Source organism: Ammospiza caudacuta, chromosome 3, assembly GCF_027887145.1.
Source record: "Ammospiza caudacuta isolate bAmmCau1 chromosome 3, bAmmCau1.pri, whole genome shotgun sequence".
NCBI lineage: Eukaryota > Metazoa > Chordata > Aves > Passeriformes > Passerellidae > Ammospiza > Ammospiza caudacuta.
Window position 1 is genome coordinate 102208845 of NC_080595.1, and position 25287 is coordinate 102234131.

At 36.1% G+C, this 25287-nt stretch overlaps 1 protein-coding gene across 1 annotated transcript in view; it reads left to right on the forward strand.

Moving 5' to 3' along the window:
* Positions 1-25287, forward strand: part of EYS (eyes shut homolog) — a 704807-nt gene that overhangs the window by 203939 nt on the left and 475581 nt on the right. Inside the window, exons 15-20 of the mRNA XM_058801756.1 lie at positions 6498-6620; positions 7763-7876; positions 9037-9150; positions 9596-9709; positions 18136-18147; positions 25080-25277. Of these exons, the coding sequence (XP_058657739.1) occupies positions 6498-6620; positions 7763-7876; positions 9037-9150; positions 9596-9709; positions 18136-18147; positions 25080-25277 (675 nt within the window). The remainder of the gene's footprint in view (positions 1-6497; positions 6621-7762; positions 7877-9036; positions 9151-9595; positions 9710-18135; positions 18148-25079; positions 25278-25287) is intronic.

Genomic DNA, 25287 nt, shown 5'->3' on the forward strand with positions numbered 1-25287 from the left:
CAAATACATACCTGAATTTATGTGGCACTTGAAGCCATTCTCTTTTTAATAAAGTCATTTAACTTACTTTCTGTAACAAATTAATTCATGTCTAAAATAGGAATATTGAACTGAAGAGCTCTTTATTTAATTCACTGTCGTATTACACAATGGGGGGTCAGCTCATCCTCTTATCTCCTTATTCTCAACACACAAAATCTGAAAGCATGCAATACCTCCGAGATATAACTGAGGAAGAGCAGCAACATTGCCCACTGCTTGGGCTGATTTTTTTGGGAGCTTTGTATTTCACTGATCTTTTTTTCAGAGATGTTAAGCTGAAAATCTATGTAATTCAGAAGTTAGGTAATTCATATTCATGATTCCTTTTGTTGTTTATACTTTTGTCATTGCTTTTTTTTGTTGGGTTTTTTCCCTTCTGATCTGCTAGCAGCAATGCTTTTACCCCAATTCTAACTGGCATAAACTATTTCAATTAAGTAATTTCTTACTCTCATTTTTCATTATCCATAAGGGAATTGTAAATACCACAGAATTTTCATATTAATTACAGGAAGATGTTATATAGGAGAGGGTAATAAATTGCCCATGCCTAATAACAATCAAATTATGTTATATAATACGTATCACCTTCTCAACAGATCTTGACATCATCGCAAAAGAACCAGCAAACATTGAAAACTTCACAGTCATCACGGAAAAATGAAAATTGATAGCAGATATTATTTCATAAATTTTTCATATTTTTTTCTGCTCTTGCAGTTATTTTATTCTGCAGGTGTAAAGCACCATTAGGTGCTATTTTAAGGCATCATACCACAAAATTATAAAACAGCCTGACACATTTCAAGCCAGTAATCACAATCAGAATAAAAACTTATTCTGTGTTTTCTTAGTGTAAATAAGAGAGATTCTGAAGCTGCCTGCTGTGGTACAGTAATCAAACTTCTGCTGTAATAGCTGTAATTCTTCTGGTGAATTACTCTACAATGTGTAGAGTAGGTCTCTGGTTTTCCTTAATCCTTTTTCTCTAGTTCTAATCTATCTTTTAGTGGAACTGACAAAAATATTCTTACAGTATTGGAAGATGTATCTAGCCATTGTTGCCCTTTGCATTAGCTAAAGGGTGTTTTTTTTTTAAGAAAAACACTGTGGAGTGACAGTTCTTTTACATCTTCTCATTTAAGTGTATGGCTTAAGGTCCAGCTTGTCCAAAAAGCAGTAGAAATAGTCATTGAAGTCAAGTAGCTAAAAGAGACATGGTGCACTCACTAGCCCTCCTTGGGAGAAAGAAATTCTAGATGGGGAAGAATGAAGAGAGAAAAAGTTACAGAAAGGTCAGATTTACTCCTTTTGAAAGAACTTTGATCAGAACTTCTGTTCTGCTGATTTGTGCTATATTCAAGAATAGATGAAGAACATTTGAAAAGCAGCAGAGCAGATCAAGTGACCTCATATGACTCCTCATATGGCTTCTCTTCAAGACCCTTCACCATCTTTGTTGCCCTCCTTTGGACACTCTTTAATATCTTTCTACTATTGTGTCACCCAAAACTGCACATGGAACTTGAGGTGAGGCTGCCCCAGTGCAGAGCACAGCAGGACAATCCCCTCCCTTGCCCAGCTGGTGATGCTGGACCTGATGCCCCCAGGACAGGGTTGGCTCTCCCGCCTCCAGGGCACTGCTGGCTCATGTTCTGTGAGTGCTGCTTCCAGTGCTACTTCCAGCGCTTCATTCTCCATCTGTACATTCATCCAGGGTCACTTTGATCCAGATGCAGAATCCACCACTTTCCCTAGCTGAATTTCATGTGGTTGGCAATTGCCCAGTATCCTAATTTTTCTGTCTCTCTGCAGGGACTCACTGCCTTTGAGGGAGTCAACAGTTCCTTCCAGTTTAGTATTATTGGCAGACTTAGTATTCCTTTAATTCCTGCGTCCAAGTAATTTATGAAGATGTTGAAGAGCACAGGGCTGAGGATGGAGCCCTGTGGAACCCCACCAGTGACAGGTCACCAGTCTGATGCCACCCCACTCACTATAAGCTTTTACATCCAACCCCTGAGCCAGTGGCTCACCCACCACATGATGTGCTTTTCCAGCTGTGGGCTGGACATTTTGTCCAGTAGGGTTCTGTGAGAAACAGTATCAAAAGCTTTGCAGAAATCCAGAAATATTACATCAGTTGACTTCCCTTGATCAACAGAGGATTACTTTGTCCTAAAACAAAATAATGTTTGATAAGCAGGACTTTCCCCTCATGAAGCCGTGACCAATAATGTGCTGTTTTTCAGGTGTTTTTCTATAACTCCCAGAATAATCTTCACGATTTTATCAGTCACAAAAGAACCTAGAGTGTTCAAATGAAAATGTGTACTCTAAAATCTGCTTTTTTGGCTACAGCTTCAACTGTGGTATTTAGAAAGGATTCCGAGTAATTTCAGTGCTGTAGCTTGTGGTTAGGCCCAAGTTATAGAAAGGTAGAAAAGAGCAGAAGTGAAATATAAAACTGTCAGGTCTAACTTGAATTATTGAAAAAATGCTGGAGAAAATGTGAAGTTGAACTATATATAAGCATTTGAAGCCAACAAAAATCTGACAGTGCCTAGGTAACATGATCCACCTTGGCCCTCCATGGGCTGCAGGGCACAGCTGCCTCACATTGGGCCGCACCAGGGCCTGCAGGGGAATCTCAGCTCTGGCACCTGGAGCATCTCCTGCCCTTCCTTCTGCACTGACCGTGGTGTCTGCAGAGCTGTTCCTCTTTTCTTACCCAAAATTGCCTCTGTGCAATCAGGTTTTTCCTCTTTAAATATGATCACAGAAGGATTACTGCCATTTGCTGATGGTTTTGGCCTTGGCCAGCAGGGGGCTTGTCCTGGAGGCAGGTGGCATTGGCTCTGTCCACCATGGGGGAAGATTTTGGCAACTTCTCAGAGAAGCTAACCCTGTAAGCCCCCACCCTGCTACCAAAACCAGGCCAAGCAAACCCAATTCACATGCCAAGGTGATGATTTTCCCTCTTTATTACTCTTTATTTTGTTCAACATTATTATTAATTACATATTTTTTTAATTTTCACATTTTGTGTAATTTTTTCAGTAAGTACAATTTTTATATTTGAAATTCCAGAGGACCCAAGCCCAAGCAGAATTTCACTATGATAGATGTTGAATGACAAACAACCACTCTATCCCAAAATCAAATGAATGAAATGGTTTTATAAATAATTATTATCCCATTCAGTACATATAAGGATAAATTGGCAACCCATTATGTATGAATCCTAATGACAATGAAAATATTGTCCAGGTTTTACATGAATTTATTAAATTTGACATTTCTCTTTCTCTTTTTTTCTTTTTCTTTCTCTTTCTTTCTTTCTTTCTTTCTTTCTTTCTTTCTTTCTTTCTTTCTTTCTTCCTTCCTTCCTTCCGCCACTTCCTTCCTTCCGCCACTTACTTCCTTCCTTCCTTCCTTCCTTCCTTCCTTCCTTCCTTCCTTCCTTCCTTCCTTCCGCCACTTCCTTCCGCCACTTCCTTCTGACACTTCCTTCCGCCACTTCCTTCTGCCACTTCCTTCCTTCCTTCCTTCCTTCCTTCCTTCCTTCCTTCCTTCCTTCCTTCCTTCCTTCCTTCCTTCCTTCCTTCCTTCCTTCCTTCCTTCCTTCCTTCCTTCCGCCACTTCCTTCCGCCACTTCCTTCCGCCACTTCCTTCCGCCACTTCCTTCCGCCACTTCCTTCTGCCACTTCCTTCCTTCCTTCCTTCCTTCCTTCCTTCCTTCCTTCCTTCCTTCCTTCCTTCCTTCCTTCCGACACTTCCTTCCTTCCTTCCGACACTTCCTTCTGACACTTCCTTCCTTCCTTCCTTCCTTCCTTCCTTCCTTCCTTCCTTCCTTCCTTCCTTCCTTCCTTCCTTCCTTCCTTCCTTCCTTCCTTCCTTCCTTCCTTCCTTCCTTCCTTCCTTCCTTCCTTCCTTCCTTCCGACACTTCGTTCCGACACTTCCTTCCTTCTGACACTTCCTTCCTTCCGACACTTCCTTCCGACACTTCCTTCCTTCTGACACTTCCTTCCTTCCGACACTTCCTTCCGACACTTCCTTCCTTCCGACACTTCCTTCCTTCCGACACTTCCTTCCTTTCTTTTTGTTTAAGCTTTTCTTAGATCTAATTTTAACAGGAACCATAAATTTTTTTTCCCCAGAAGTACTATTTGTTCAATAAGAGTGAATGAATGCACATCAAATCCTGCTGGCTCTGACAATAACCCTTAATGTGAGGTTTCAGTTAATAGTTTCAGATGTACCTGCCATCCAGAATATAAGGACCCATGTAGTGAAATTGCCATAAATCACTGTGTGGCTGGACTATGTCAGAATGGATCACAATTCAGTGATCTCCCTGGAGAATTTAAGTGTCACAGCCTGACTAGTAAAAATCACTTTTGTCATGAGGCATTTCGGTTTGTCAAAAAGAAATGTCTCAAGAATGCAAATGTGGCATTTAAAAAAAATCAAATATTCTGTTGTGAAATTTTCATTATCTAAACTTATGAAGTATTTTTTGTATATCTGTAAGAAAAAAAAAGAAATCAAAATGTGGTCATTTCTTTTTGTAGGAAATGTTAAGTATTGTTAAGCAATCCGACTGAATCTGTTTTGAAGAGAAACCTTATACGTAACCAGATGTATAATATTAAAATTGAGCCCTGAAACCACTACCCTTTGTTCTTCAACTTAGTATAGTGACTTTTTTAAGTAGATCAGATTGCTCAAAGCCCAAAAATCCATGCTGTAATACTTCAATAATTAATTCAAAACACAGAAGTAAGAGGACACATAGATTAAGACCTTTATTTCAAATCTATAAAGTTATGAATAATAATTTTTATTTCATCAAGGAAAAAAACCTGTTCGCTTTTCATATTTATTATCTCTACTTTGATGAAAGTTACACATGCAACAACTACAGCTATATCTGTGCATAGCTGATACCATCATTGATCAACATTTTCATTTTATTTCTTTATACTAATTTTTTATATTAGGTTTATGTAGTACTTCATTATGCAGATGTTAAGAGCTATTTACAAAGGCAAAATGAGAGACTTAAATTTTGTATGACAATCAACAAGGAGGAAAACTTCAGCTGTGCAAGAATGCTGCACAGCTGGTGTTTAGGATGGAATTGAAACATAGCTTAAAGTCACCTTTCTGCATCTACTGATTTAGAAATGAAAACGACTGCATGTGTAGGGCAGCTTTAATATGCATTGCCTTGTATTTCTCCCTCAAAGGGTTGTTCAACAAGCCAGAATTTGAAAAGTGCAGCATGTTCCAGCAATTTACCCTGATGGTCAGAAGCTGCTGTTGTCCCTCATGTTACAAGATGTTCAAAAGTTAAAAATTCTTCCAGATCAGGAGGTCTTCAGTCATGCCTTAAGAACATGGTTTCCATTTCCTCTTAAAGACTAGGTCCACACAGTACTGAACTTATGAAATTTTGTAATTATTTATTATAGTCAACTGCACTTAATAAACACTATTAAAACTAGGTTATGTTTAGTTTTGAAAGCTATCATGGCATGGAGTAGGAATGCAGATTTATTTGAACATTTTTCACCAGAGTCCTCCTTGTTGTCTAAAAATTTGACTAACACAATGTCAGATATGAGGAACCTCAATGGTGCACTGTAATCCGTCATGGCAATACTTATGCTGCTGAAGCATGGCATTGCTTTATAAATATATTTTTAAATTAAATGTGAAGTTCAGATCTTGAGCCAAACTTAGCATCTAAGTTTTTAAGACACTAGAATTCATTATATTTAACTCACTTAACCAAATCTCTGGTTTAAGTCTTTAGTGGCTTTTCATGCCACACTTGTTAAATTATAATTGTACTAGTCTGTTTTGATCTTTGTTGCACTAAAAATATTTAGAAAATTTAAGTGCTCAGCTAATAGGAGACCAGAAAACTGTACTTCTTAGTGAGCTTTAGCTCACTAAGTTTTTATGACCAAACCGAAATGTCTAAAATTTGAAACTTTGTGTTTATATTCAGCATTTGGATACTAACTCCACACATATGGACTGTTTTTTCAACTGCTTTATATCACATAGTTAAATATATTAATGTGGTTTGAAAAAAAATCAGTCTAGCAAAGAATATTTTCTTGCAACTATTTATTGTGTAATTCAAAAACAAAAGTTCTGTCATCAATGAAAATTATTATTTCCTTGATGCCCATTGTATTTTGAAGGGTGTTTATTATAATCTGAAGTACAGCTTTGTAATTGACTTTATAATTATGACTTTGTTCCAATTAGAGTTGTTTTGTATATGAAACTGAAACTTTCAAGTATATTTGAATATTTTACGTTATTCTAAATAAGATTTTAAAACATAGGAAGAGCACACATTTAATTGGTCTATCACTTATCTGTTTTCTCAGATTATTAAATTTCCTAAGTCTTCTGTTACTCTATTTTTCAACAGGTTTTACTGGTGAGTTGTGTGAAGCTAGTGTTGCTGCCTGCCTATCACAACCATGTGGGGCCTCCAGCATCTGTAAAGATATTGTGGGTGGCTATCTCTGCTTCTGTGCACCTGGATTTATAGGTTAGTTCATAGAAGTGCTGTTTAACATGTTTCAGTCAGGCCTAAACCAGAGAATAGAAGTTTGTTCAAAAGTAGCAATAGATAATTTAGCAGTGTGCCTTTGATTCAGGCAGAAACAACTTTTGTTTCCTTGCACACAAAAGTACTTGGCTGAGTAAAAGTATTCAGCTGTAAAAAATACTGACTACAAGGGACTATTTCCACTCCAATTACTCTTTATACTATTTTAGACATGGTGTCTGTCTTACACTGATGTGATTTAAACTCCCAACCATATGCAAGTTGGCCTTTATTTAACTCTTTTGTGCTCTCTGTAATAGTAAGGCTGCACTAACAGGGTCTCAACTGCCAAATATGCATCCAAGATCCTGGGTAGGTTTAAGTATTCATGTTTGCATCTACCCTGCAGGCCATTGTCATTACACTGACTAGATTAAAATTATTTTGTCTATGTCAGCATACTGACATGGTATTTTCAGACGCCAATGTAAAAGAAAAAAAATCTTTCTAGATACATATACAGATATTTTTGATCAACTGTATGGTGAAATAATCAAGGGCAGTAGGAATTCTCTGAGTGGCAGATCAGCTGTGCTACCCAGATCCATCCTGTGTAGCTCTAGGGACATTGAGAGGGCTCCAAAATCAGGAATAGGATGACACTAAAATCTCCCTCAATAGTCAAGGAGGACACAGACAACCAGAGGAATTGAGACCTTGAGAAGACTGCATACCTCTTAACTTGCTGTTCTGATCTTTAAAACAAAGCCAAAAATTAATAAACTAATGAAAAAAAAAATAATAGAGAAAGATTGTATTATTTTAATTTTTTTCCCTTGGAAACCATATTTACATTTGCAATGTTTTATGAAAACTCAAGGCTTTCTTGCCCTTAAAATATGAAAACATGCACGTTTTTGATTACATCTGTAAGGACTCCATAAAATCTTTGTTGAACATTATATTCATTCTGCTTTTTTCCTTTAATCAAAAAAAAAAATAAATTCCCCAAAGACAATTTATGGTTCATTGTTAAAAGCTCCCTGTACCTAAGCTCATTTATTTCATTTTGTTGTTGCTTCCTGTGCTGATGATTCACCAGTGGTGTGTTCTAATGAAATTAATCCTCCACTTGTTTCCAGGTCATAACTGTGAGATTGAAGTGGATGAGTGTCTTAGTGACCCTTGTCACAATGGAGCTACTTGTGTTGATCACCTGGATGCCTTCAGTTGCATCTGTCAGGATGGATTTGAAGGTAAAAAAAAATCCACAGAACAATAACTTTGTAAACCTACTCAGAGTTTTACACCATTTTTTAACATATCAGATGAAATGCATGTATTCACATATGGGTGTCATATGAAGTCATAAACATGTCACTTAGAAGAGGCATATCTTGACCAAATTACCCATTTTGTTTTCATGATAGCACAGAACTAGGTGTTTTCTGCTAACTGGTGTCTTGTCCGTTGAAAATGGATCTGTGGATTTCAGTGAATTCTGAAAATTTGAGATACTTTTTTCTGCAAGCTTTTAAAATATTTCAAAGCTTTAATATCCTCGAATAGAAAAAAAATCCAACTGTGTGGTAAAGGTTTTGGGGTTGTCATATTTGTACAATTTATATTAAAAATTTATTAGCTTTGATAAGTGGGTGCATTAATAGCTGCAGCTATGCTTTCAGCTTAGATCAGGAATTTAAAGTGTATCCATTTTCTTTTTAAAGATTCATTTTTTAAACATCATGGATATTTAATCATTAAAATACAAATCAATCCATAATTCAAATGTCCCAGTGCAAAATAGTAATTTCTACCACTCATCTATTCAGAAGAATTATCACTTGCATTTTTATTTCTTTAAATGCTTTTAACTTCCCAAATCATGCAATTGATGCAATTTTTCAATTATTCTTCAAATGATAAAGAATTTGGTTCACTGAAAAATATTAGCAATGAAGTATTTTTATACTTTGAGTAGTTATGTGGTTTTTTTATAGTCTACATTGGAATAAATTTTCTTCTTGTCTATAACAGATTTCCTATTTTTTTGGGAGTACATCTTTTGCCTTATCATGAACATAAGAAGTATTTCCTCTCACACCACTGCAATGCTGCCTATTATACTTACTGTAATACAGTTTCTCTTCGTCTATATTTATACAAAAAGAAAATTTTCTGCTTTAAGCCTTAGTTAACTGTTTGATTACTGTACTTTTAACATTTTTGAAAAATTAGTGAATGAATTAAGCATTCAGAAGATGAACATCTGTCATAAACACCCAGATCTGAATATTAAAAGGGTGTGAAATAGATGCTGATATGTGAGTTATATTCAGTTAAAATAAATGTTGGTCCTTACCTAAAGGTGCCATGAAATAAGTTCTTTCCCCTTTCCTTGATTCTATATTCATAGGTACCACTTGTGACGCAAATATAAATGAATGTCAGTCTTCTCCATGTCTTCATAATGCATCATGTGCAGACCTTACTGGTGGCTATAAATGTGTCTGTCTACCTGGTTTTACTGGTGAGTTGTTTTCATAGCAAACCTTTTTTTTTCACAGCCAGGTAGTCCACAAAGCATCAGTTAAGACATTATTGACTAATTTTCTTGTGTTTATTGTCATTTTTCTTTATCTGCCCTGGTCTAATGTTTAATTTGCATTCCAACTCACTGGAACACTGACTGTATCTGTAAACCTCATAGCACAAGATAAATTAGTCTGCATTTAAAAAGGTCTTCAAAGCTTGGATACATAAGGAAGACTAGTTACCATTTAGAAACTCAGAAATAAGTTGGTACATATTTGTGGTTATAAGAACAAAATGGATTTTGTAGTAATGTGGATGTTTGTTTGGTCGATGTATGTTAGCTTATCTTCACAAGTGGCTTGAGAATTTTATGGTGCAAATTAATTAGAAATTGGGACCTGATTTTTTAGTAAGTGTTCAAAACTTTCATCTTTTCAAAGGTGCAAGATGTGAAACAGATATAGATGAGTGTGCTTCATTTCCCTGCAAGAATGGAGCCACCTGCATTGACCAACCTGGTAATTATTTCTGCCAATGTGTGGCTCCGTTTAAAGGTAATGAACATCAAGGGAGGGGGAAAGTAAACATAATTAACTTTATAAGGCATTTTTATCACTTGTTTAAATGCATTTCAGTGTCCCTACAGCATTAATAGTCCTTCACTTCCCCAAACAAAGCTTTCAAAGTGACCAGCCATATATAAGCCTTCAGCTGCAACTAAGGTGAAGGGATCATTGTTTATACATCTGCTAGGTGTGTTTCTTTATTAAACAAAATTGATACTTTAAAATCAGTTTGTTAACAGAATAAAATTGCTTATGTAGGTAATAGGAGGTATGATGGCACTAAGCTGCCATCACAAAGATTGGTTGATTTTCTACGCAGTTTTCTCTCTAATTCTATTGGCATTCTCTACGTTATTTTATCATTTTTAAAAAGCAATTTATAGCTATCCTGGAATCCAGAAACTGTGTGATTATTTCTTACAATGCTTTTAAAAGAAATACACTTAAATTGCTAAGTTATTGTGAAAGTTTTCATACAAATTTTTCATATAAATAAAATTTTCAGCTAAGTTTAAACACTTACTGCTAAAATAATGTAAAGAAACAAATTGTGTGGTGTTCTTGAGCAAATATAGTTCAAGTGATAGTCTCAATTAAAAGGACCTATTGATTTGTAAATTAAATATAAACACATTTTTCCTCCAGCAGTTCAATATAATGATACTTACTTAGGAATCCGGAACAATCATTAAAAGACAATTTTCCTAGTATGTTGAGACAGCAGGACTTTTCCCCTATAGGGAAGATGGTTGAATAAAATTCATTTTTCATGAGCTCATGAACAAACACTCATGTTTGTTCTTATTATTCTAATTAATGGTCAAAATTTAGTCTGTCATTTTTGTTAGTTTTAATTTATGTTCTACTGAATAAAATCCAGTACAGTAACAAGTAAATTAATACTGCATTATCAGAATTGCCTCTGTGCAGGAAGACGTAAAATAATTTTCAGTACATGGCTAGAAATACTGGTCTCTTGAGTATATATTGCAAAAGGAAACAGATTTCCAGCAGATTTTTGTATTCATTAGATATTTAAGTAAGTAATTAAAAATTCAGAAAGTCAACGTTTCTTTAGTCATCCTTCAACATACTAGCAGTGTCTCATATTCTTTATGGAAAAGGTAAGTCCTGCTGGCAAGACTCATAAAATGTAACTGAGATCCTCTGAGAACATTATAGGAGGAAGTAGTTAATGGCCTGCTGTGCCACTGAGACTCTCACAAGTCTGTAAGGCCAGATGGGATCCACCTGAGGGTACTGAGGAACTGCCAGAAGAGCTCAGCAAGACACTGTCCATCATTTGTCATCAGCTCTGGCTAACTGGGAAGGTCAAAAATGACTGGAGGTTGACCAGCGTGATGCTCATTCTCAGGATGGGTTGGAAGGAAGTTTTGGGGAGCTACACTTGTCAGCCTGGCCTTGATACCTGGCAAGGTCATGGAACAGATTATCTCGAGTGTGATCACATGACACACACAGGACAACCAGGGGATCAGGCCCAGACGTGTGGGTTTAGGATAGACAAGCCCTGCCTAACCAACCTGATCTTTTTTAACCAGATGACCCACCTGGTGAGTGACAGCAGGGCTGTGGATGTTTTCTATCTGTACTTCATCAAAGCCTTTGATACTGTCTCCAAAAGCATACTTGTGGAGAAGCTGGTAATCCATGGCTAAGACAGGGGCACTCTTCACTGGGTTAAGAACTGGCTGGATGGCCAGGCTTAGAGAATGGTGATGTATGGAGCCATATCTGTGTGATGGCCAGTCTCTAGTGGGGCTGCCCAGGACTCAATATTGAGTCCAGTCCTGTTTAGCATCTTTGCCAATGATCTTTGTGAAGGGCCCAAGGGCACTCTCAATCACTTTGCAGATGACACCAAATTGGGTGGGATTGTTGATGTGTTGGAAGTTAGAAAGGCTAACTTCCAGAGGGATCAGGACAGGCTGGTTCAGTATGCCAAGGTCAACGTTATGAAGTTCAATAAGACAAAGTGAAGGGTCCTACACAGAAACCCTATTCATCTCTACAGGCTGTGGGCATAGTGGCTGGAAAGCTGCCCAGCAGAAAAGAACCTGGGGTAGACAGAGTTTGAACATGAGCCACTGTGTGCCCAGGTGGCTAAGAAAGGCAGTGAAATCCTGGCCTGTATCAGCAATAGTGTGGCCAGCAGGATCAGGACAGGGTCCCTCTGTACTTGGCACTGGTGAGGCCACACCACAAATCCCGTGTCCAGCTCTGGGCCCCTCACTGCAAGAAAGAAATTGAGGGCCTGGAGCATGTGCACATGAGGGCAACAGAGCAGGTAAGGCTCTGGAGTGTAAGTCATACCAGGAGTGGCTAAGGGAGATGAGGCTGCTTAGCTTGTAGAGGAGGAGGCTCAGAGGTGATCATATCACTCTCTACAACTTCCTGATAGGAGATTGTACCAAGGTGGGGGTTGGCCTCTTCTCCCAAGCAGGCATCAACAGGACAAGAGATGAAGCAGGGAAGGTTCAGGTTTAACACCAGAAGAATCTCTTCACTAAAAGGGTGATTAAGCATTGGATAGGATGTTCAGGGAAGCACCAATATTGCCATCCCAGGAGGTGTTCAAGAAAAGACTGGAAATGGCACTTGGTGCTGTGGTTTGATTGACAAGGTGGTGGTTGGTCAGAGGTTGGACTCAATCACATTGGAGGTCATTTAGGTCAAACCTAAATTATTCTATGACTCCATTCTATGGTAATATTTTTGGTACAGGATGTCTGAGGCTGTTTACTTCTTTTACAGCTTTATGCAACGCCTTCCAACATTGAATTCTTATACTGATTTTGTCTGGATTTATATGGGTATAAATAAAAGTAGATTAGGTTTATATAAAACGCTACCTCTGTCTCATACCATCTGTTTATTTAGTGTTAAACTGCTGTAAATGTAGCCTTTAAGAGATTCACAGTAAGCCAACATAATGTCTAGTTAAACTATGTTTTCTAATTGTCTGGATATATTCAGGGCATTTTAATGAACAGCTTTGTGTGCACTAATTACAGATTACAGAAGCACTTAGTTAAGAAAGCACATGCATGATGTTAATGGCAAAAATTATATAGGAGCACCTGTTTTGGTTTTGAGAATTTTCACAGATTTTCTTGCTTCTGATATTCTTAGCAGAAAACAATAAATGCTGTATTATGAATGCTGTCATTTACCTGGAAAGTAATCTGAAGATATATTTCCATAGAATATTGCAATGATTTGATTGTTCCATCACAAAATCCGACTTGAAGGGCATGCACTATTATTAGGAACATAAATCAGGAACATGTACCAGTTGATCAGGAGATGTACAGCAGATGCCCACTATATAGAATGTGGAAATAAGGAATGATAATTCAGAGCATGATTTAGGCATTCAGGTGCATTCATACAAAAGATAGTCTGTCAGATTAAGCTAGAAATTTATTCTATATATAGAAACTGGTTTACATACAATTATCTTGCTTTTGGTTTTATTTCCTTGACTATTTTTATTTGTTTATTTTAACAAGAAGACTAAGGAAGATTATGACCAGAAAGTTTTGATTTTTTTCTTTTTTCTTCCCCTTAATTTCCTCATGATTTTAAGCAAATTTTTGCTTTCTTGCCATTTCAAGTCTTCTGAGAGCAAGATAGCTGCTATTCAATTTTTACGTGTGGCAAACTTTATAATATCCTGAATTGATACTTTTAAATTTTAAAAACTTTTATAAAAGTTTTATATAAATATGAAAATTAATCAGAAATTCAATTAAGATGTACTCATAGTTTCTGTTATTTTTCTTGGGAGGAGCAGTGGGTTTCTTTGTTTGGTTTTTTCAAAGCACAGATTTGTCTACTTAGGAAAAATGTTTTAACTCATTCCATTGGGTTGCATAGAATAATTGAAGTCATCAAAAGCTTCTAAGAAAACTGATACTTGGGCAGTGATATATAGCTAAATTTTTCATCACATGTCTGTAGTCCAGGTTGTGAGACTTAACTCTACATCTCTGATATGTGAATGAAGTTCTACTTCTCCTGTGGGCACCAACTCTTGTTTTAGAAAATCCAGTTTTCAAAATGGGAATAGAAAGCACTGGAGAATTCTCTCTTCTGATGCTGCTGGTGTAACCCTAACAAAACTAATGCATTCCTCTCTACCAGCGTTCCCCTGAGAGTAGATTTCCTCCCATGCAGTGTAGATCATGGTCTTTCTATAAATTCTAGTATTTCATTGGAATTTTTGCCACTGAAATTACTACCTTTGACTTTCCAAATGTTCAGACTAACAGCTTGAGGGTACTACCAGTCCACCTATGCATAATTCAAGAGAAAACTGAATGAACCTGTAAGACTTCAGATATGAAATAATAACCTTGTCAACATCTAATAATGTTCTAATTACTAAGTATGGTAGCTGAAGTATTTTCATCCTACTTCAGCCAAGTTCCTTGTCCTCGTGGAGTTGAAAATTGATTTTCTTATTTCTAAAATTATTAAGTTTTACCTGTAGTCCTGATATGGTATAAAATAATGCACTTAATATTCCCTGTACTTTTACATCATAATTAATTTGACTTTGATTTGGAGAAGCTCAAGATTTGATTAAAAGAATAAAATCTATACCATAGTAAGTTATTATTCTGGTAAGAGAAAGAGATTCCTGTGTAATACCACAGAAATCCTAAAAGTTACTGAGCCTCTCTGAGCCTGTACTCTGACTAAGGTAAACAGAGAAAAAATATAGCATCTAGGTTTGTATAATATGCTTTTGCCATTTATAATAGTTATCTACGCCAGAAGTACTGTATGTGTTTGTGAATATGTTTTAATTAATCAAATATGACAATTTACTTATAAAAGTCCAGTTCTTTGTTTCTGTTGGCTTTCAGCAGTGTTCTGCCACTAAGCTGTTTAGTACAAGTCATTAGCACACCTCATGCTTTAAAGCTGAAATGGCTGTGCTGCCACTTACATGCACTGCAGTGTGATGTTTTTTACATATAAGACTTATCCTAGATGTGTCTGATACAGTTGCTTCTGCTTGGTTGTAATATATTAGTACCTGAAAATAAACATTTCAGAAATGACTCCACTTTGACCTGTTTTGAATCATAAATGAGGTACAACAGTGATAGTTGTGTATATCAAAAATTTTTTATCAGTGGACATTTTTAAGTTCTTCAGAAACAGAGAGAGAAGCTGTTGCATTTGCTGCTGACAAGCAACTGGAACTGGGAGAAGGAAGGAAGATACTCTTGATTTGGATGCTAGACAAAATATTTTAATATTGTTAATATTATTGAGAGTTTGATTCCATTAGAGTGTCCTAGCTGGGAAGTTATTATAATAACTTTTCTATTATGATATTGATTCTCAAATTGATGTCTTTCTATAACAGATTCACAGTTATTAGAGAATTGATGTTAAGTCCTTGGGCAGAGAGCAGAAGTAGTGAGAAACATGATTAGCCTGTATCTCATTTAGGGGTCCTAACAACTTCACAGAAGGTAGAATGAAAGCTCCCATAGCTCTGCCAGAAAACACTGAGCTGTCCCATTAAAAATTCAAACATATTCAAAAACACTGCAATTAATAAAGCTATAGCTTTGTATTTATATCTACACTGTTTTATTGGTGGTTTTAGTGTTTTGAAAGAACATTGAGGATACTCAAATATTCTTTTAACTGTCAAGTTCATAGTAATTTATGGAACCTTATTGTTCAGAGCTTTGAAATGCCAACATTCTTAAGCCACATCAATGAAGTTACTTGTAACTATTAGACAACAGTCCTTGCTGAGAATGTAGCAGAGCGAGTTTTCCCCTGTATCAGGCAAGCTGCTTTTCAGCATTCTTATCATGCACAAGGTGAATGATCTCACTACAGTTTCTAGACCAGCTCATTTTTACAGAAGATAAAGTAAGATTTAAAAGGCTGTTTTCTTCTTCTTTGGTATTATTGATAACTATGAGCAGATCTTGCAGTCCAACACCAGGACTGCAAATTTTCCCCATTTTCTACACCTGTATTTAAGGCAAAGGTGAAACTAACAGCATTTCTGTGACACATGGACTGAGCCAGTAATCTGTTCTTCCCAAAAAAAGCTCAGGAAGGAAGGAAGCATTAAAATTCTAGTTTCAATTAGAGACGGTATATTAAATATGTGATAATCCTATGAGAGTTGGCATGATTTTTTTTTTCTTTAAAACAAAAGAGAAAAACCACCAGTTGTTTAGTAACTTGTTTTTAATAAATGGAGCAAAGATTTTTATTGTTTGATGCAAATTATTTGCATGACTCATTTCAAAAACTGCACTACATGTATTTTGTCTGGATGTTGCTAATAAGTATGACCTTTTAAACTAAATATACGCAATTGTAGAGGAAAATTGAAATTCCGTTCTGAGGAAATGTCTACTTATTTCTTGCAGCCTTAATGACACGTCTCCAAATGTGTTCCAATTAAGATCAAAGCAAAAATGGTAATTGACCATCAAACATGTTGCAAAAGAAAGTAAACTAGTAAGAAAGGAAACTCAGCAGAAACAAAAAGCTTAAGTCTATGAAAAAACAAGAGTAATAATGAAGATTTCATCACAGGACACTCTATTATGAGAACAGCTAATTACAAAACAGATAATAAGTAAGAAACGTAAGTGCTCATGAAGGCAAAAAGCTGGAGTAGAGATAATGGAGCAATTACTTTTCCAGTGCTCGTAGGCCAAACCTCAGTCTTTGCTGTGCCAAGCCCCTTGCAAACAGGCAGGTTTGCAAGACCTTTGGCTCTTTCTAGCATAACTGTGTGCTAGACTATAAACCACTATACTCTGTTCAACATCAGGTTTTATCTTGTTTTGCCACTCTCTTGACACTGAACAGCCAAATAAAATTTTATTAAGGGGAAAAAATGAAACTGATGCACAGATATATGAAGGGCAGTCTGCATCACATAGGAGCTTTTTGAGGGAAGAGGAGCAGAATGTTCATATTTGGGCTATATTACCAAGAAAACATGCATTGCCTTTGAACAATAAAGGATATGTAATGCCTGAATGGAAATCAGTATGAGCTGGGACTTGCTTTTGGCTCATTTATGAAGTCACTGCAGGATTTTTGGTTTTTTTCTGATATTTCTATTCCATTTTATATGGTTCCTAAAAGTTGCCATCTAAATGAATACTCTCATCTGCTTCTGTCTCCAAAATGAAACAATTCAGAGAAAAAGCCTTTTTCCTAGCCATTTCTAATATCTATTTAGGGTCTTTTGGGTATGTTAGATATCCACAAGGGTCTGGCACTTATGCCAAGGTCTGTAGGAGAGCTGTGGCCTTTCAGAACTGCACTGAGAACACAAAGGCATCTCTAAAAACCGTGCTTGCTTAACTCTGTCCATACAGATTCAGCAAGGTATTCAGCAAGGTAAGTGCTGCAGTTACAACTCTGCTCTTAGTTTGCACCTTGGGACACATCTTGATCCACAAGAAAAATTCTCTAAGCCTTTACAGCCATGAGTAATCTGGGAGTACTTCATGTGTAAATCTGGTCACCTACAGCCGATAAGGGGTTTGAATTTCATCAGTCATTCTGCCAGAATGGTGTTCAAGATCTCTATTTGGAAAGCAGATTTAAGTGATGGATATGAGAAAAGTTCCAATCATTGCAAATGGAAATCTGGCCCTTATTTTTCCACAAAGTATGTGCAAACCACCATTTTTAAAGACCTGAAACATGGTCACCTTTTCCAGGGCTGCCCTGCAAATTTTGAAGGTATTGCTGCTTCTCAAAAATCAGTTTACTGAATTCCAGAGGGGCTTTTTTGACTATTGATGCAAATGTTTTTAGCTTCATTTTTCTACATAGTGAGCCTATTTATGGCATAGGGTCATCTGCCAATAGAAAACCTAAATGTAATAAAATTATAATCTTGCTATCAAATGCTATAAATAATATCTGTCTAATCATTCAAATTTTAAGAAAATTAAAGTGTGATCTTGGAACAAAGAAGAGTTTGACCGCCAGAACGATAGGCAGCCATTATTGCAATTCATTATTAACATCCACAAGTCCTCAGCCATAAGGAAAACATAAGTTTGATACAATTTTTCAGTAAGTTTTCCACACCTAATATTAATTTCAGTTGAATGTTATTGCAGATAAAATAAAGAATTAAAAGAAAAGCATTCCCATATATTTCAGTCTGAAATAGATTTTTATTAATTGTTTTCCGTTGTGGAATTCTTCTTTTTGTTTCTGAGAAAGAGTGAAGCAGGTTCTTATGTGAAATGTGAAATTCACAAATGTGGATACAGATATCTCTTCATTGTTTATACATTATAAACTTGCATATTTAAAAAAAAAATCTGCATCTAAATAATACATTCAATTTCTGCTTTCTTCTATTTTTACAGAAATTTATACAGGTAGGAAGCAATAATATATATACCTCTGTGTGATCTTCATTCTAAAATTTGTGATGTGGGTCTTTCTCATACTCTCTTTTAGCACTGTTGCATGCTCTATATTATCATATATAACTAAGAAAATGTATTTTTACTTGAAAAGTGCTAAGTATTTTTTTCAAATGTTCTTCCATTAAAAATAAAAAAGTATATGATTTTCAATTAGTATGGATTTCAGAGAAAATATCTTTTCATTGTTTATACACAGAATCTCAAACCAATTCCTTTAATGGAAAGTAGAATTTGGATTCCAAATAAAAGAATGGATTTGCAATAAACTTGAAGTATAAGGAAACACTTGTTAAGTTTTTAAAATATTATAATACTCAGCTTAATTTCAAGTAATGTAAAAATACGCATGCTTCACCTATTTCTTCTATTTCCTACCCATTTTCAGGGTACTTTTGGGGTTTTTTATTTACTTTTACTAGCCTTTAATCATCTCAGTGGAAATGTTTTCTTATGTCCCATAGCAGATCAAGGCAAGCAGGCAGTTTTAAAATAATGGCAAGCTTAGAGATACATCTAAGCTTCTCAAAGTTTTGAACTTTTAGTAGAGACAATTTTATCTTTAACATTAAGACATTTAATATTTACAGTTGCAAGGAAATCAGATTTTAGATATCAAACTTCTTGCTCATTAGTGTTCCTGGGATTTTATGGAAAGTTTATGAAAGCCTTTGGGAGCAAGAGCTACTGAGCTGTGTAAAGGTGATGAAAACAAAACCACATATTTCTCTGAAGTGATCAAATAACTTATGAATTAAAGTTTTTGTATTCACTCATTTCAAATGGATAATCTTGGGAAAACCAGTAAGTTTCATATAGATAGGCAGGCATGTCTTTATATAACTTTATAGTGCATTTGAACACTGGGATATTTCCCATAATTAAATATATTTTTATTTTTATTGTAAAGAATTCAATTTGTCTAATTTATCTTGGAAAAGAGTAGTGATTAATGTCAATGTTAGAAGAGTCTTTCAGCTCTGTTGTTAAAAGTTAAAAAGGACTGAAACAATGCCATTCCAGTGATGTTGTGACCACAAAACCACAGTGCTGGTGCTGCTACCTGCTTGCTAGCTCTTGAAAGTTTCTTGTCCTCATGAATGCATGTTTAACACCATTACCAGACTTCTTGTTATAATTTGGGAAACTGCCATTCAAATGACACACTTGTTTTTCTGGTAGATATTTTATTTTCACTATATTGTCATAATTGTACCATCAGTCTGAAATGAGATGTATTTTGCAGGCCATACTTTTACAGAAAAATGCTGAATTTGAAAAATGTTGTCAGATTTCATTCCATAAAATGTTTATTAGATTATTTTCCTAAAAATGACAACATTGCAGAGATGTCACTTTTGATTATAGGAAATTTCAGTACTACACATCAAAACATTTCATGTACACATTTATGCTGAGCAAATAAAACAAACAAATTATCAGTAGTTTCACATAAAGAAATAGAAATTTATTTCAGGAAATTTATTTTCTATGTCATTTTTATAAATTAAGCTTTTGACTTTTAGCAATACCCCTAAAAGATAGTCTATTTCAGCAAAATAAAATCTATTTTCAGTATCCATTTATGGTATTTAGAAATTCTATCCTAGAAGTATTATAAGCAAATACAGTAGAAAAGGAAACTCATTAATATCGGCTGAATGAAATTTCTAAACATGCAATATGTTTCTCACTCCTAAACCAAAAAAATGAGAATATTTTCCAAATAAACTAATAATTGTTTTATATGTAGTATGCTCATAGAGAAGCATACTCTATGCTATTAGTATATGCTTAAATGTAGATAAATACATATAATACTTGCTGCAATATATTGTGCTACTGTAAAGGAAATTGTCCTTCAGCAGGCTGTTTAATTTAGTTGTTTGTGCATATACTTTTGAGGTTTGTTCAGGTTTATTCTAATAGAGAGGCCTTTAGTTGCCCATTAAAGATTATCTATTATTGCAATCAATAAAATATAGCCTAGAATTAAACAAGCGAAAAGATTAAATCTGTCTAAAGGAAATAAGCACAGTTGTGAAGACTACGTGAACTTATTAATTAATCAATGAACTTCTGTGATGGATTATTTCTCATTTCATCTGTTGGACATTCTCTTTTTTTCATTAAACTGTTTAATGAACATTATCTCTTTACTCTGAATTTAAAAATTCTGATATGTCATGGAGAGAAGACAGTTTATAAACTGCTTTCCTGGCACAGCATTCCTTTCTGTCAACAATCACAGACCTGCTGCTTCACAAACTTTTCAGATCAAGTGAAAAGTTTCATGTTTAGAACAAAATAGATTTATTGAAATTAATCAGCTACAATAAAACATTTCTACAAAAATATTTGTTCAGAAATTCTTTAACAAATATTTAGAAGAGAGAGAAAATGCTGAAAACATAAAAACTGCTTTAAGATTAAGCTATTTTATTTAAAAAATTAACTTACAGCCTGTTTGCTGTTTGATTTATCCTTAATTATACATCTTTTTTACAGCTTTGAAAAAAAAATATTGATATTAGATCAGCAGCAGCAAGTGAACTTGTTTTGCAAGTGTACAACCTCTACTGCCTACTCCTATGCAACTTACTCCTATCCACCTTTAATTTTTGTGTGAATATGCATTTTCAAAAAAAATTCTGCATTAACTCATCCAATTTTATTTTCTTGTTTTCTTGCTTCTTGTATTGATTAGCATTGATAACTAATTGCTTAACAAAAATATATTCAGATAATATAAACAGTTGTGATTCTCTGAGTAACGGAATAGTCTTATTACTCTCAAGACTGATAGTTAAAAAACTAATTGATTCAGAGAAAAGAACTCAGATGGACAGAGTCATATTATTTTATTATCTTTTTGTTTTACCAATCTTCCAGTTGGAATAGGAATAAAATTTCTACCATTTCTGACAGTAGCAGAAAAAAAGATTTTTCATGCAATGTTGTGCATGAAATCTGGGTGGGAGAAAAAGGATATTGACTATCTAATTAAAGGGTGGTGAATATGGTTTGAAACAAGGCACTAAAAAGATTATAATATTAATAGCAACTAACGTCATTCCATGTGGCTTAGCTTGATTTGGTAAACTTTTTTATGGCCATATTTTCATTCACCATTCTTTATAAGTTTCAGGTTAATTTAATCTTTTTCACTCTATTATAGTTATAATGAAAGTAGAAATTTGTTTTCCGTATATCCTTTAAAAGGGGGAAAATCTATTTTTTGTCAGGAAATAGTTTTGGTGTAATTTCAAATCTACACAAATTATCACTGAAATTCTTACCCTTCTGGGGAGCTACCTGGAGCAAGATTCATGCTCCTACTTGCAGAACACCATGGGAGGAAGGAGGAGAGTGAGCTCCTCTCCATGCATCCTGGTTTAGTTTCCATGCGGCCAGGGGAAGGACCTGGCGAATGAGAATAGGCTATACAGGAGCAGTGATTACAAAATGAAAGGTGAATAAGCTTTTCTTGGGCTCCCTGAAGGGAGAAAGCCTGATATCCACAGCAGCAGGATGGAAACACAAGATCAGGGTAGGCAGAGGATACACTCAGGCATGGGGAAAAAGAGTCTCTGCAGCTATGAAGGCTGGAAGAGGATTCCTTCTGGTTGCTTGGATAAGGGGTTTTATCTGGAAGGCCAAGTAAGCTGAGTCTGACACATGCATCCTCATCACTACCACTAAAACAAAGCAATGGTTGACAGATAACACTTCTCTGAGGGAGAGTGGTACCAGGGGACCAGACCTGATCTTGGATGAGGTTTATTTGCATGTCAGAGATCTTAATGTGGGGAAGAGATTACCAAAGTTTGGCTGATTATCAGAGCTTCCTTGCTTTTGCTGCTTGTCCATGACAGCACCAATGACAACGCCAGCAGATACCCAGAGCATATCAAAGGTGACTAGGGCACTCCAGCAGCAGGGGCACAAACTGTGGGGGCACAGATAGAGTTTTCCCCAGCACTGCTGATAGGGAGATAAGCATCCTGGAGGTTAACCTCTGATTAATGTCGCAGGCAAAACTTCATTGATACATCACTCAAATAGATCAGGCAGAGTGGAATGGCGACCATTTAAAGAAATGTACACATTTCATGTGGATGTCTTCTACAGATAGCTTGATCAAAAAAAGTTTATGAAGCCATCTTTAGGAAACAGGAAAAAAGACTTAGGAATATTAGTTCTCCTTGGGATATTACCACACTGACTTCTGCTGAAAAGATAACATGGAAAGACACAAATAATTCATCATATTGCCAAATTTTTTTAAGCAATTGCAGGGTGAAAAAACTGTACTCTGTATTTGTGAATAAGCAAGAGGAAGCTTAGGATGTAGAGGTAGGAAGCAACTGGCAATAATGGCAGTGAGATGGTAGAGTTCATAATCTTGAGAGAAATGCAAAATTCAAATAGCACAATAATGATTCCAAACTTCAGTGAGCTGGTTTTCATTAGCTCAGAAATCTGTTTGGCTAGCTCCCATTAGAGATTACACTGAAGGGAAAAAGGATTTGTCTTGAGCCCACTGACTTATCTTGAAAGACCATTTCCTCAAAGCACAGTTCTTTTCAATGTGCAGGAACTCAAGCAGGTGTGGCTGAAAAACAGATAAATGGGGTCCTGAATGAGTATAAAGAGAAAAGGAAGTGCACAGAAGGTAGATGAAAACATAAAGCTGCCTCTCCAGGTAAAGAAAATTAAGTACTGCATTACTGGATCATCTGTCATTTCCATTTAGGATTGTGAGCCATGTGTTAAGCTTATTTGTGTTATTCCACTTTAGGAATCAGCAGGGTTTTCACTCATGTCAAGCTGTTGTGATATAAATATGGAAACTTGAGGGCAAAATCTCAATGAGCCATATGGCTTCTTTTGCTGTGCAATTTCATGAATTCCAGCTCTGAAAGTGCTGGCTGTCTTTAGCAGGATCATCCTGCATCAGAGAGATCATAAGCATAAAGACAGGGAACAACCTGTGTTGTTTTTTCCTCTTTTGTCAGCATCATTTACTGGGGTCAAAGGGTTGTTGGATTTTTTTTAACCTCAGTTCTATTCCTACTTGATGTACTTGTTATTAAAAGCATTTAGAATTCAGCCCTTAAATGACCATCCCACAGTAAGCAGTCAGCTCACCTACAATCCTGCTGACATTTTGGACAGTGTTTGTTTCATTATTATGAAGGCTTCTGGCAGGAGCTGTGGCCTGTGGGGTCTGCACTGACACAGCCGGAAGTGTCAGGGTCAAAGAGCTGCCATGGAATAACCACAGCTCCCATTCCCCATCCCCCCGTGCTATTCATGGGTAAGGGGGAGGTAGAGGAGTTTGAAGTGAAGGAGTGAGGTTGAATTTGGGAAGAAAAGAGGGGTGGGAAAAGGTGTTTTTATCTTTGTGTTTGCTTTTTACAATCTCATGCTATTTCTAATTGACAGTTAATTCAATCAGTTTTCCTCAAGTTGTTTCTATTTTGTCCATGACAGTAATTTGTAAATGATGCCCCTATTTTTATCATGGTCCTCAAGGTTTTCTCTCTTATTGTTTTCACCTGCCTGCTGAGAGGGAGTGACAGAGTGGGCTGGATGGGCATCTGTCAGCTACCAACCCACCCTAATGTAACTGTGTGGATTATATCTTTCACATGACTAGCCAGGTGTTTTGTCTTGTCGTGTCACCATGCCCATCACTGGATTAAGGTTACAGCCTGTCTGAGGGTTTTGGGACAGGGAGAAACTGCTGCAGAAAGGAATGGCTGGACAACCACAGTGGAGGCAAGGGCACTGGTGAAGTGCAGAAGGCTCGGAGCACAGCAAACCCTGGGAAGCTCCACCAGAAAGCATGGGATAGACACAGCTTCAGTCGTTATGGAAAGGCTTCAAAGGGATTCAAGGGGCTTGTGTACAGTTTGTTACAGCCCTCAGAGTCACCAAGCACTGTCTGAAAGTAAGCCTCAAAGAACAGACTTGCTTCCAGCAGCATCGACTGAAAATGCAGGCAGATTTACAAACCCAAACCCATTTGATATCAGTTGTCTGCCACCCTCATTCCCATTATCAGTACTGGAAAACATGAAACAGTGTTTTATGTTCTAACAAATTAAGGCTCAATTTATGGATTTTTAAATCTCTTTTTATCTAATTTTTGCAAATTAAAGATTTAGATGAGGGCATTTGTGACCCAAGATCCACAATCACACAGTTCCTTGGGTAGTCCAAATAAATGTACATAATCTGCTATACAAGAGTGTTAGTAAGGAAAGAATACAATGGGACTGTGCGGGATTTTCTATTATATGGAATTTTTATAAATAAAGAAGGTTATCACTCTTGATTAAATAAGTACATATTTTCAGTAAAATAACTTGTGTTCAGTCATGGATGATAAGTGGAACTATAATACAATGTTACATATATTTAATTCATGTTCACTACTGTAGGTTAATGTATGAACAATTCATGTGGTAGTTGTGACAACAGGTTATCAAGACAAAATAGCAGCAAGCTTCAATCAAAATTAATTTATTGTTTTTAAATACATTCTAAAAAAATTCATTTTTGAGCTGTTCAAGGCACAAGGGTTAAGAGAAAAGATGGAAGATATATCTATCTATCAAAACCTGTGAGATAGCTATTAGATTTTAAAATGTATTGTATCATATAAAGTAATATAAACAAAATATAAATTGTCTTTTTATTTAAATAATACCAAGCAAATAGATGTTTCTGCAAGGTAATATACATATATGTACCTCTGAGACCCTCCTACTCGATTTTAACCACAGTTATAAAGAAAATAAAGCTCATAATAGACAGCAGCTGCAGGGATATATTCATTAATTTAACACTGACAGCTTTGCCGTTTTCTTTTTCAGGTTTGAACTGTGAGTTTAGGCCTTGTGAGGCCAGCAATCCCTGTGAGAATGGAGCTGTGTGCATAGAAGAAATGAATTTGGACGTTTTTCCCCTTGGATTCCACTGCCAGTGTGTGAAGGGCTTTGCAGGTCCACGCTGTGAGATCAATGTCAATGAGTGCAGCTCTAACCCTTGCCTGCACGGATACTGCTATGACAGTGAGTTCAG